At 46.2% G+C, this 12,214-nt stretch overlaps 1 protein-coding gene across 1 annotated transcript in view; it reads left to right on the top strand.

Annotated features, from left to right (window-relative positions):
• The window catches only part of LOC142741737 (glycoprotein-N-acetylgalactosamine 3-beta-galactosyltransferase 1-like), a 124,610-nt gene that overhangs the window by 70,595 nt on the left and 41,801 nt on the right, over positions 1 to 12,214 (top strand). Inside the window, exon 3 of the mRNA XM_075851076.1 lies at positions 6,314 to 6,969. Coding sequence (XP_075707191.1) covers positions 6,314 to 6,969 — 656 coding nt within the window. The remainder of the gene's footprint in view (positions 1 to 6,313; positions 6,970 to 12,214) is intronic.

Raw genomic sequence — 12,214 nt, 5'->3', positions numbered from 1 at the left:
AGCCTCGCTGCAGTGCACTCAGGGAATGCTGGGCCTTGTAGTACTACTACTACCACTACTACAAAGGCTGCCTGTATTGCAAGTTGGATGCAATGGGGATGAGCCCCTTCTAAAAGCGTATTCACACACGGACACTGGCTTGGCAAATGGCAATGAATGAGAATTTCAATCAGCCTCGCTGCAGTGCACTCAGGGAATGCTGGGCCTTGTAGTACTACTACCACTACTACAAAGGCTGCCTGTATTGCAAGTTGGATGCAATGGGGATGAGCCCCTTCTAAAAGCGTATTCACACACGGACACTGGCTTGGCAAATGGCAATGAATGAGAATTTCAATCAGCCTCGCTGCAGTGCACTCAGGGAATGCTGGGCCTTGTAGTACTACTAGGCTGCCTGTATGGCAAGTTGGATTGTTATTCCAGGGATGAGCCCCTTTTAAAAGCGTATTCACACACGGACACTGGCTTGGCAAATGGCAATGAATGAGAATTTCAATCAGCCTCGCTGCAGTGCACTCAGGGAATGCTGGGCCTTGTAGTACTACTAGGCTGCCTGTATGGCAAGTTGGATTGTTATTCCAGGGATGAGCCCCTTTTAAAAGCGTATTCACACACGGACACTGGCTTGGCAAATGGCAATGAATGAGAATTTCAATCAGCCTCGCTGCAGTGCACTCAGGGAATGCTGGGCCTTGTAGTACTACTACTACCACTACTACAAAGGCTGCCTGTATTGCAAGTTGGATGCAATGGGGATGAGCCCCTTCTAAAAGCGTATTCACACACGGACACTGGCTTGGCAAATGGCAATGAATGAGAATTTCAATCAGCCTCGCTGCAGTGCACTCAGGGAATGCTGGGCGTTGTAGTACTTCTAGGCTGCCTGTATGGCAAGTTGGATTGTTATCCTGTTAATAACGGCCAGGGATGAGCCCCTTTTAAAAGCGTATTCACACACGGACACTGGCTTGGCAAATGGCAATGAATGAGAATTTCAATCAGCCTCGCTGCAGTGCACTCAGGGAATGCTGGGCCTTGTAGTACTACTACTACCACTACTACAAAGGCTGCCTGTATTGCAAGTTGGATGCAATGGGGATGAGCCCCTTCTAAAAGCGTATTCACACACGGACACTGGCTTGGCAAATGGCAATGAATGAGAATTTCAATCAGCCTCGCTGCAGTGCACTCAGGGAATGCTGGGCCTTGTAGTACTACTAGGCTGCCTGTATGGCAAGTTGGATTGTTATTCCAGGGATGAGCCCCTTTTAAAAGCGTATTCACACACGGACACTGGCTTGGCAAATGGCAATGAATGAGAATTTCAATCAGCCTCGCTGCAGTGCACTCAGGGAATGCTGGGCGTTGTAGTACTTCTAGGCTGCCTGTATGGCAAGTTGGATTGTTATTCCAGGGATGAGCCCCTTTTAAAAGCGTATTCACACACGGACACTGGCTTGGCAAATGGCAATGAATGAGAATTTCAATCAGCCTCGCTGCAGTGCACTCAGGGAATGCTGGGCGTTGTAGTACTTCTAGGCTGCCTGTATGGCAAGTTGGATTGTTATCCTGTTAATAACGGCCAGGGATGAGCCCCTTTTAAAAGCGTATTCACACACGGACACTGGCTTGGCAAATGGCAATGAATGAGAATTTCAATCAGCCTCGCTGCAGTGCACTCAGGGAATGCTGGGCCTTGTAGTACTACTACTACCACTACTACAAAGGCTGCCTGTATTGCAAGTTGGATGCAATGGGGATGAGCCCCTTCTAAAAGCGTATTCACACACGGACACTGGCTTGGCAAATGGCAATGAATGAGAATTTCAATCAGCCTCGCTGCAGTGCACTCAGGGAATGCTGGGCGTTGTAGTACTTCTAGGCTGCCTGTATGGCAAGTTGGATTGTTATTCCAGGGATGAGCCCCTTTTAAAAGCGTATTCACACACGGACACTGGCTTGGCAAATGGCAATGAATGAGAATTTCAATCAGCCTCGCTGCAGTGCACTCAGGGAATGCTGGGCCTTATAGTACTACTAGGCTGCCTGTATTGCAAGTTGGATGCAACGGGGATGAGCCCCTTATAAAAGCGTATTCACACACTGGCTGAGTAGTGAGTAGTGGATGAGCCCCTTCGATTTCTGAATTCCTGCCTTTTAGATTCCTAAAGCTTTCCCTTACTGCACAGAGATGCTATTCCTACAGCTCCTGTCTGTAAAATGGCCGCTGAGCTCCGTGCATAGACTTTTATTGCAGGCTTGAGCCCGCCCCTATGCTGCCTCCCGATAGGCTGGGAGAGCCGTTTGCAAGGCATTATGGGGTAGCCTGATGTCAGGTGATCTTCTGTAATCCTCCATTTTAGATGTAACATGTGGCAGGCGCCAAAATGTAGCCGGGTTCGGTCAAAACGGGTTCGGCCGAACCCGGTAAAGTTCGGATTCGCTGCGAACCGAACTTTTCCTGAAGTTCGGACCGAAACCGGGTTCGGTTGTCCCGGTTCGCTCATCTCTAATCCTGTGGAGAGGGGATACATGTCCTGTGGAGAAGGGGGGATACATGTCTTTTGCTCTATTTTGCGCCTTAAGGACCAGACACCGTTTAGCCATTTTTAGCACATGTTAGTTAAATGGCTATACGTTTTTTATTTGTTGGGCTAACGACGTGATTTTTGCGACTTTTTTCCGTAGACAATGCAGGTTTCATTTTTTATCGTTTTTATGCACACCTTTTTTGCTATTTTAGAATTTTTATTCATAAAGTTTGAAAATAATAGTAAAAAAATAAGCTTTTTCACATTTCAGGTATTTTTTTTTGGTAATAACATAGTTTTACCCTAAAATAGACCTTTTATTTGTGATCGTCATTGTCTAGCGTAAATTTTAATATATTACATGTCTATATTAGGGTAATTGGGTCAGCGCTAGCGTTACAACAATGATTGGCGGGGGGGGGGAATGTTTTTTTTTTGGGGTGGGTATTTTATGTGTATTTATTATTTTAATTTTTTTTGCACTTTACTTTATTATTTTTTTATTACTATGGTCTGTCCCTCAAAGGTCAAAAAAGACCTTTGGGGAACTTTATATATTTTTTTTCTTTCTTTTACACCATGTTTTTCCACTGTAACTGGAGCTGCACAGCAGCCCCAGTTACAGGGGAAATCAGCCCTCTCATAGTGACGATTGTCACTAATAGGGCTGTGCTGGGTCTAGTAAGACCCAGCACAGTCTGTCAGTAACGGCACCCGGCGATCATGTGACGTCACATGATCACCGGGAGGATCTGCTGCTGTCTCTATTCCTGTACACAGCGCGCACTCAGCGCTGTGTACAAGTGATCAGAGAAGACAGAAGCAGCGAAAGCTGCTTCTATCCTCTCCTCAGGGTCCCCGGCAGTCACTGACAGCCGGAGACCCGACATTCAGCTGCCCGATCGCACGGGCAGCAAGTTAAAACCCGAGCCGTAGAAATTCTAAGGCTCGGGTTTTAAGGACCCTGACCGCTGGCCGTAAAAATACAGCCAGCGGTCGGGAACCAGTTAATGGCAGAGCGGGGAGATACCTCCCTGCTCTGCCGTAGTGTTCAGTGGCGTCCCGCTGTAGCAGCCATAGCGGCTGCTAGCGGAGCCTCCGGCCATGGTGGGGGCCCGTGCCGGCGGGCGACACGAGCCCCCTCATACCGCGGGCCCCGTAGCAGCCGCTACTGCTGCTACTGCGGTAGTTACGCCACTGATCAGCACCCCTCTTGTCCATGAGCTCTGTCTGGTATTGCAACTTCCCCCTATTCTAATCTTATGCAATCCCTCTAATGCTCACTCTAGTGGTGGCTGCAGCGGTCACATGCCAGTAGGGCATGTCATTGCTGCTGCCATGTAAACAAAGACCGTGCAGGACCACGAGAGCATTGACACTGGAGCAGTAGAGGATTTAACTGGTGAGTATTGCCTTGTTTGTTATTTTATCACATATGCTGCTGCCAGATTTTTTTTAACCCTTTAACCCATCATGACGTACATGTCAGCTGTCAGCTGTATATTACAGCCGTTAGAAAGAGCCCCCCCCGAACACGACGTGATCGTAGGGTACCAATGGGTAGTCATGGCCCTAATGAAGACCTCCAGGTCTGCTATGTTTCTCCTCCTATTAAGCCCTGGCTTAAAGTGGTTGTCCATAAATAGGAAAAAGAGTTTGCTTTTTTCCAAAGAAACAGCACCACTCTTGTACATGGGCTGTGTCTGTACTTTAGCGTTACTTCCGAAAGCAGTTAAACGGCAATACCAGATACAAATCAAGAGTGGTGCTGTTTCTCTGAAAAAAATAAAAAGCATACCCTTTATTCTAATCGTGGCCAACCCCTTCAATAGGAGACCGTTAAAGCTACCACACAATGCAATACATAAGTATTACAGTGTACTGTATCAGAGATCAAGTGATCGCATGTTTAGCTCCACTAGTGGGACTAAAACAAATTATTAATTTATGCCACATGGTGAACGTCTGAACAAAAAAAAAAAAATGCCAGACCTGCTGTTTTTTGGTCCGCTCACCTCCCAAACAAAATAGAATAAAAGTGATCAAGAAGTGGTATGTACCCCAAAATGATACCAATAAAAACTACAGCTCGCACCGCAAAAACAAGCCGCACAGCAAGAAGTCTCAGACTATAGCGACACAATTTTTTTTTATAAACAAATTGTTTCTTATTTTGTAAAAATAGTAAAACATCTTTAAAACTCTATAAATTTGATATTACCATAATTGCATTGACCCGAAGAATAAAGGTATGTTACTTTAACCGCACGTGAATGCCGTAAAAATGAAACCCAAAAAACAATGGAGGAACTGCTGTTTTTTTCCATTCCGTCTCAAAAATTATTTTTAAAAGTTTCCCTGAACATTAAATAGTACATTAAATAATGCAATTATAAACTACAACTCTATGTTTATGGTAAAATAAAAAATTATGGCTCATGGACGGTGGGGATGAAAAAACGTAAAAAGAAAAATAGGCTTGGCACCAAAGCAAATAAATTCCTGGATAACCCCTTTAATTCTATGTCTCGGAGCTCTATAACAACTCTGACCGCTATAAAGATGTATTAGTCAGCGCAGAATTTTTAATAGGTTTAAATTGAGAAAGCAAACTGTTGTTTATATGCCGAATTTCACTTTAAGGGTATGTTCACATGCCCTATTTACGGACGTAATTCAGGTGCCTCGAATTACGCCCGAAAAAGCGGCTCTTTTTTTTTACGTGCCACTGTCAAAAGACGGCGCGTAAAAAGACGCCCGCCTCAAAGAAGTGCATGTCACTTCTTAGGACGTAATTGGAGCTGTTTTTCATTGACTCCAATGAAAACCAGCTCCAATTACGTCTGTAAAAGACGCCGCGAAAAACGCGTGCACTTGTCAAAACGTCTAAAATTCAAGAGCAGTTTTCGCCTGAAAACAGCTCCGTAATTTCAGACGTAATTGGCGTTGCCGTGTGAACATACCCTAAGCCTGAGCCTCTTGTGCATAATGTGAAATCCAACCACGACAGTAAATGAAATCCCTTTAATGAGGAACTTTGAGGGAGGATTACTTTTTCAGTACAATGTGCCAAATTTATTAAGAGACGCACGCCTTCTAATAAACTTAGGGCATCCTTGGCTGTCTTTGCGGCAGAAATTGAGCAGCCCCTCCCTCTCCTGCTAAACCCCGCCCAATTTTCGACACTTTTCAAAATGGCAGAGAAGTGTGAAGAGGTGCAAATTATAACGTAAATATGGCATGCCCAGCAATTTGCACCTTTTGTATGCCATAAATGTTGTGTAAAGCCTTTGATAAGTTCCCCCCTTCAAAGCAAAGTAGTAATATTTAGGTTTGAAGATAACCTATATTACATGTACAGGTCTTTTTGAGGCAGCTTGATAGGACCTGCACCACCACCTACCTGGATCACCTAGTTAGAACTTTCCTATCTACTTCTATAGGTGTATGGACAGAGGTACACTAGTCACTTAGGTGTATGGACAGATATACACTATTCAATTAGAGTTGATGGCTATAGTTTGTCAACAAAATTGAATATTGAACATGTATGAAAAATGAATATGTTGAGTGTGTGATGTTACTGAAGTGATTAGGTAGACGTGTGACCTCCACAGACCTATACATGTTATTGCTCATGTAGTTAAAATGACCATAGACTACGGAAGGTACAGTATGCCCTTGTTGTTGCAGTCTGAGAAGAGAATGACCTAAAATATTACCTGTTGTCTAGCTGTAAACTCTTCATTGTAAGTAATTTTTGTTGTCTTTGAATGTTGTAGGTGACAGTAGTATAAGCGAGGAGCTGGAACGCAAAGTCAGAGTGCTATGCTGGATAATGACAGCACCAAATAACCTGAATGCTAAAGCACTTCACGTAAAATACTCCTGGACACGTCACTGCAATGTAACATTGTTCATGAGCTCCATCACCAGCGAAGAGTTTCCTACTATTGGACTGGGCACCAAAGAAGGCCGAGATCAGCTCTACTGGAAGACCATTCAAGCTTTCCAGTATATACATGAGCATTACTTGGATCAGGCTGACTGGTTTTTAAAAGCAGATGACGATACCTACGTTGTGATGGAGAACCTGCGTTTTATGCTTTCTGAATATTCCTCTGACCTGCCTATCTATTTTGGCAAACGCTTCAAGCCTTTTGTCAAGCAGGGATACATGAGTGGTGGAGCTGGTTATGTACTGAGTAAAGAGTCCCTTAATCGATTTGTGGAAGGTTTCCTTTCAGGTAACTGCACTCACAGGTCTGCGGTGGAGGACCTAGAGCTCGGACAATGTATGGAAACAATGGGAGTTGTGCCTGGTGACACTCGAGACCATAAAGACAGAGAAACCTTTCATCCATTTACTCCGGAATATCATTTAACTAGTCATTTTTCAGCAATATATTTCGATTATTGTTTCTATCCAGTTGTTGAGGTAAGTTATGAAATGCTGCAAAAACATTAAATTAGGCACTGTTTACATCTGCGCTCGCAGTTCCATTTTTCTGTTCCATCATAGGAACAGAGAAATTAGAAAAACTGATCCGTCGCATGACTGGAACCAAAGGTGCCCGACGGAACCCAATGATTATTTTGTCATAGTTTCCATCATTTTGCTGGACAAAATAATGTTGCAGCTTGCGGTGTTCTGTGCAGCAAATATGACGGAATCTACAATGGCGCCTCCTAGCGGCTACCGACACGAATGTGAACAGAGCTTTAGTTTGTGTGTTAGTTGTTTGTTACATATTATACGCAAGTCATGGCCATTATCTGTGAGGTAATCTTTATACCTAGACTAGGTGTAACAACTGTAGATAGAGTTAAGGGGATTTCTGATTTATGTACAGTAATTAAAGCTTAATCACTGGATAATTTAAGTCAAAATTATACATATTTCTAGTATACTTTCTCACCAAAGATATTTGTTTGCTGTCAGTGAATGAGAACATTATTGTTTACATTCATAGGCTGCTAGCCACTACATAAATACTCCTGCTCTCTGCTAAGAAGTGGATGGGATAATATCAAGTCTAGGTAATTCTCTTTGAGCTGTAGAAACTAGACTCCAGACTGATCCATTTTAGCAAACTATCAGTGAGATCTGTGCAGGTGCTACTGATGTATTTAGCTCACAGAGCATTGCCTAGACTGATACAATTGTCTCCATTTCTTAACTGAGAACAGGACTAGATCTGTATGGATTTGTTACCTCTGAATATAAACGAGTGTTTTCATTCAGTGACAGGAAACACATATATTGAAAATGGTGAGGATTAGAAACACAAAGTATAATAGAAAATTATAGAACTGTTAATTTATACAGTGACTAAGAATTATTTACATAAAACCGGAAAACAACCTTTAGTGCTGTAGACCCAACCTTTGAGAAACCATGTTCCATAAAACTACAATTTAAAGGGAAAAATGTGACCCTCCTACAACATGATTGTAAAGGATAAGGGCAAGATGTTTAGAGGGTTAATATGTAGGAGGTGTGGAGCAAATGATACTGCAAGCTATGGAGTTAGGCTCTATTCACACGACAGGGTCCGAGTGTCGGCCGATAAAAACTGCCATTTTGGACCGTTTTTCCCGGCCGTTTTGCATCTGTTCCTATTCCGTTCCGTGCCATGTTGCCATTTTTAACGTCCGATTTTGACCCGTTTGGCCTTCCGCTTTTCCATTTTTTTCCCTGCCTGTTTTAAAATCGGATGAATTTCATTTGTACATTTTTTGACACACACTTCCCTCTGTAGATAATGCCACACACCACCCTCTGTAGATACCGCCACAGCCCCCCTGTAGGTAGTGCCACACAACCCCCTGTAGGTAGTGCCACACAACCCCCTGTAGGTAATGCCACGCAGCCCCCTGTAATGCCACACAGCCCCCTGTAATGCCACACAGCCCCCTGTGATGCCAAACAGCACCCTGTAGGTAGTGCCACACAGCCCCCTGTAATGCCACACAGCCCCATGTAATGCCACACAGCCCCCTGTAGGTAGTGCCACACAGCCCCCTGTGGGTAGTGCCACACAGCCCCCTTTAGGTAGTGGCACATAGCCCCCTGTAAGTAATGCCACACAGCCCCCAGCATGTAATGCCACACAACCCCCCATAGGTAATGCCACACAGCCCCCCCATAGGTAATGCCACACAGCCCCCTGTAGGTAGTTTTACACAGCACCCCCCCCCATAGATGGCACCCCCCTACCTGTCTGTAGATAGCATCACCGTTCCAGGAGAAGTCCCTGACTTCAATGTCCATATATGGACACTGAAGTCAGGGACTTCTCCTGGAGCGGAGACACCGGCCACAGGGTCGGGGATTCCGCTTCAGAAGTGGCTGACGTCACTGTGTCCATATATGGACATAGTGAAGTCAGGGACATCTCCTGGAGCAGAAAAACACCGGCCACAGGTTCGGGGATTCCGCTTGAGAATTGCCTGACGTCACTGTGTCCATATATGGACACAGTGAAGTCAGAGACTTCTCCCGGAGCGGAAACACCGGCCACAGGGTCAGGGATTCCGCTTCAGAAGTGCCTGACGTCACTGTGTCCATATATGGACACAGTGAAGTCAGGGACTTCTCCTGGAGTGGAAACACCGGCCACAGGGTCGGGGATTCCACTTCAGAAGTGCCTGATGTCACTGTGTCCATATATGGACACAGTGAAGTCAGGGACTTCTCCTTGAGCGGAAACACCAGCCACAGGGTCGGGGATTCCGCTTCAGAAGTGCCTGACGTCACTGTGTCCATATATGGACATAGTGAAGTCAGGGACTTCTCCTGGAGCGGAAACACCGGCCTACCTGTCTGTAGATAGCGCCACCGTTCCAGGAGAAGTCCCTGACTTCAATGTCCATATATGGACACTGAAGTCAGGGACTTCTCCTGGAGCGGAGACACCGGCCACAGGGTCGGGAATTCTGCTTCAGAAGTGCCTGACGTCACTGTGTCCATATAGGGACACAGTGAAGTCAGGGACTTCTCTTGGACCGAAAACACTGGCCACAGGGTCGGGGATTCCGCTTCAGAAGGGCCTGACGTCACTGTGTCCATATATGGACACAGTGAAGTCAGGGACTTCTCCTGGAGCGGAAACACCGGCCACAGGGTGTCCATTGACGTCAGGCACTTCTGAAGCGGAATCCCCGACCCTGTAGCCGGTGTTTCGGCTCCAGGAGAAGCCCCTGACTTCACTGTGTCCATATATGAACACAGTGACACCAGGCACTTCTGAAGCGGAATCCCCAATCCCCGGCCACAGCATTGCCGAAGCTGTGGCCGGGGATTGGGGATTCCGCTGCTACAGGGAGCAAAAAAATACACTCCTCCTCCTCCTCAGAAGGAGAGAGAGCGAGTGACGGAAGACACGGCCATCACTCGGGACACATCCCAGTGATGGCCGTGTATTACCCGGCCCCATAGACTTCTATTGGAGCCGGGCGGCCAGGATAACGGCCGAAAATAGGGCATGTCCCATTTTTTGACGGCCGGGTTTCCCGGGCCGTGTTGCCATTTTTAACAGCCGATTTTGACCCGTTTTGCATCCTTTTTTTTCCCTGTCCGTTTTAAAATCGGATGAATTTCATTTGTACATTTTTTGCCACACACTTCCCTCTGTAGATAATGCCACAGCCCCACTCTAGGTAGTGCCACACAGCCCCCCTTGTAGGTAGTGCCACACAGACCCCCTTGTAGGTAATGCCACACAGCCCCCCTGTAGGTAATGCCCCACAGCCCCCTGTAGGTATTGCCACACAGCCCCCTGTAGGTATTGCCACACAGCCACCCTGTGAGCAATGCCACACAGCCCCCTGTAGGTAAATGCCACACAGCCCCCCTGTACGTAGTGCTACACAGACCCCTTGTACATAGTAACCCCCCATTGATGGCACCACCCCCCCTACATTCCTGTAGGGGACCTCTCTAGGAGAAGTCCCCCACTTCACTGTCCATATATGGACAGTGAAGTGAGGGACTTCTCCTGGATCGGAATCCCCAGCCACAGTGGTGTGGATTACGTTTCAGAAGTCCCTGACGTCACTGTGTCCATATATGGACACAGTGAAGTCAGGGACTTCTGCTGGAGCAGAATCCCCAATGCCCGGCCACAGCGTTGCCGAAGCTGTGGCCGGGGATTGGGGATTCCGCTCCTACAGGGAGCAAAAAAATACCCTCCTCACATGCACTTCGCACTGTGAAAAGGAGAGAGAGCGAGCGACGGAAGACACGGCCGTCACTTGGAACACATTCAAGTGATGGCCGTGTGTTACCTGGCCCCATAGACTTGTATGGGAGCTGGACGGCCGGGAGAACGACCGAAAATATGGCATGTCCCATTTTTTGACAGCCGGGATTCCCGGGCCGTCAAAAAATCGGTCGTGTGAATTGTCCCATTTGGAGTCTATTATTCTTACTGCAGCCGTGTGACGGCCGTTTTTTTGAACGGCCGTAACACGGCCGGGAAACCCTGTCGTGCTATAACGCTTAGTGGGGATTAGATTGGATAGCTGAAGGTGTTGGCATTAATTTCTCGATGAGGATGTTTGATTGAGAGACTGTGATACAGATATGTAAGGAAAAATACTGGTTCAGAAACTGCCATGACATAGACTGAGAGATAATGTATCAAAATCTAATAGAATTTCATTTTTTATTTTATTTTTTGTACTTTGATTTTATTAAAATGTTAAATGTTGCCATTTATAAGGCTATATTCACACAACAGTGAAAAAAAATGTCCATTAAAAACTGATCAACTGTCAGTTTTTCATGGCTATTTTGCATCAGTGTGTCTCTAAATTTTCACCCATTTCCAGTCCGTCTGTCCGTTTTTAATGGCCGTTTGACATCCGTTTTGTATCAGTTTTTCATGGCTGTTGAAAAAAATTATGAATTTCATTGGTCAGGCTTTTTTGTCCCAGCCCCCTGAAAACACCCAAAGGAAGGTCATATATTCACCTAGACACTATTTACAGCCTCCCTGTATATGATGCCAGACAGCCTCCCTGTATATGCCACACAGACCCCCGGTATATGATGCCACACAGCTTCACTGTAGATGCCACACAGCCCCCCTGTAGATGCCACACAGCCCTCTGTAGATGCCACATATGCCACCTGTAGATGCCACACAGCCTCCCTGTAGATGCCACACAGCCCACCTGTGGATGCCACACAGCCCTCCTGTATATGATGCCACACAGCCCTGATGCATATGATGCCACACAGGCCGACATGAATGCCCTACATACTCACCGATGCAGCTCGGTAAAGCCTCTCGTCTTCACGGGATCTGCGGCGATGCGATGACACATACTCACTGATGCAGCGCCGACTTCTCCTGTTCTGGTCGCTAGTCTCACAGGATCTGCGAAGGCAATAACGTTATTGCACCGCCTTCGCAGAACCCGCGAGACTAGCGACCAGACCAGGAGAAGTCGGCACTGCATCGGTGAATCAGTGAGTATGTGTCGTCGCGCCGCTGATAGCCAGCAAGGGAACTAGTCGTTCCTTTGCAAATCCCTATGTCAAAGATCCGTTTTTAACGGTTGCTACATGTATTGACAGCCGTTAAAAACGGATCCATTGACTTAATGTCCTATTTTTTGACGGCCATTATTCACGGGCCGTGTGAATACACCCATAGAACATCATTGTTCTGAAA

The sequence above is a fragment of the Rhinoderma darwinii genome, chromosome 2 (assembly GCF_050947455.1).
Source record: "Rhinoderma darwinii isolate aRhiDar2 chromosome 2, aRhiDar2.hap1, whole genome shotgun sequence".
NCBI lineage: Eukaryota > Metazoa > Chordata > Amphibia > Anura > Rhinodermatidae > Rhinoderma > Rhinoderma darwinii.
The sequence above is the reverse complement of the archived record's forward strand: the minus strand, read 5'-3'. Positions and strand labels throughout refer to the sequence as shown.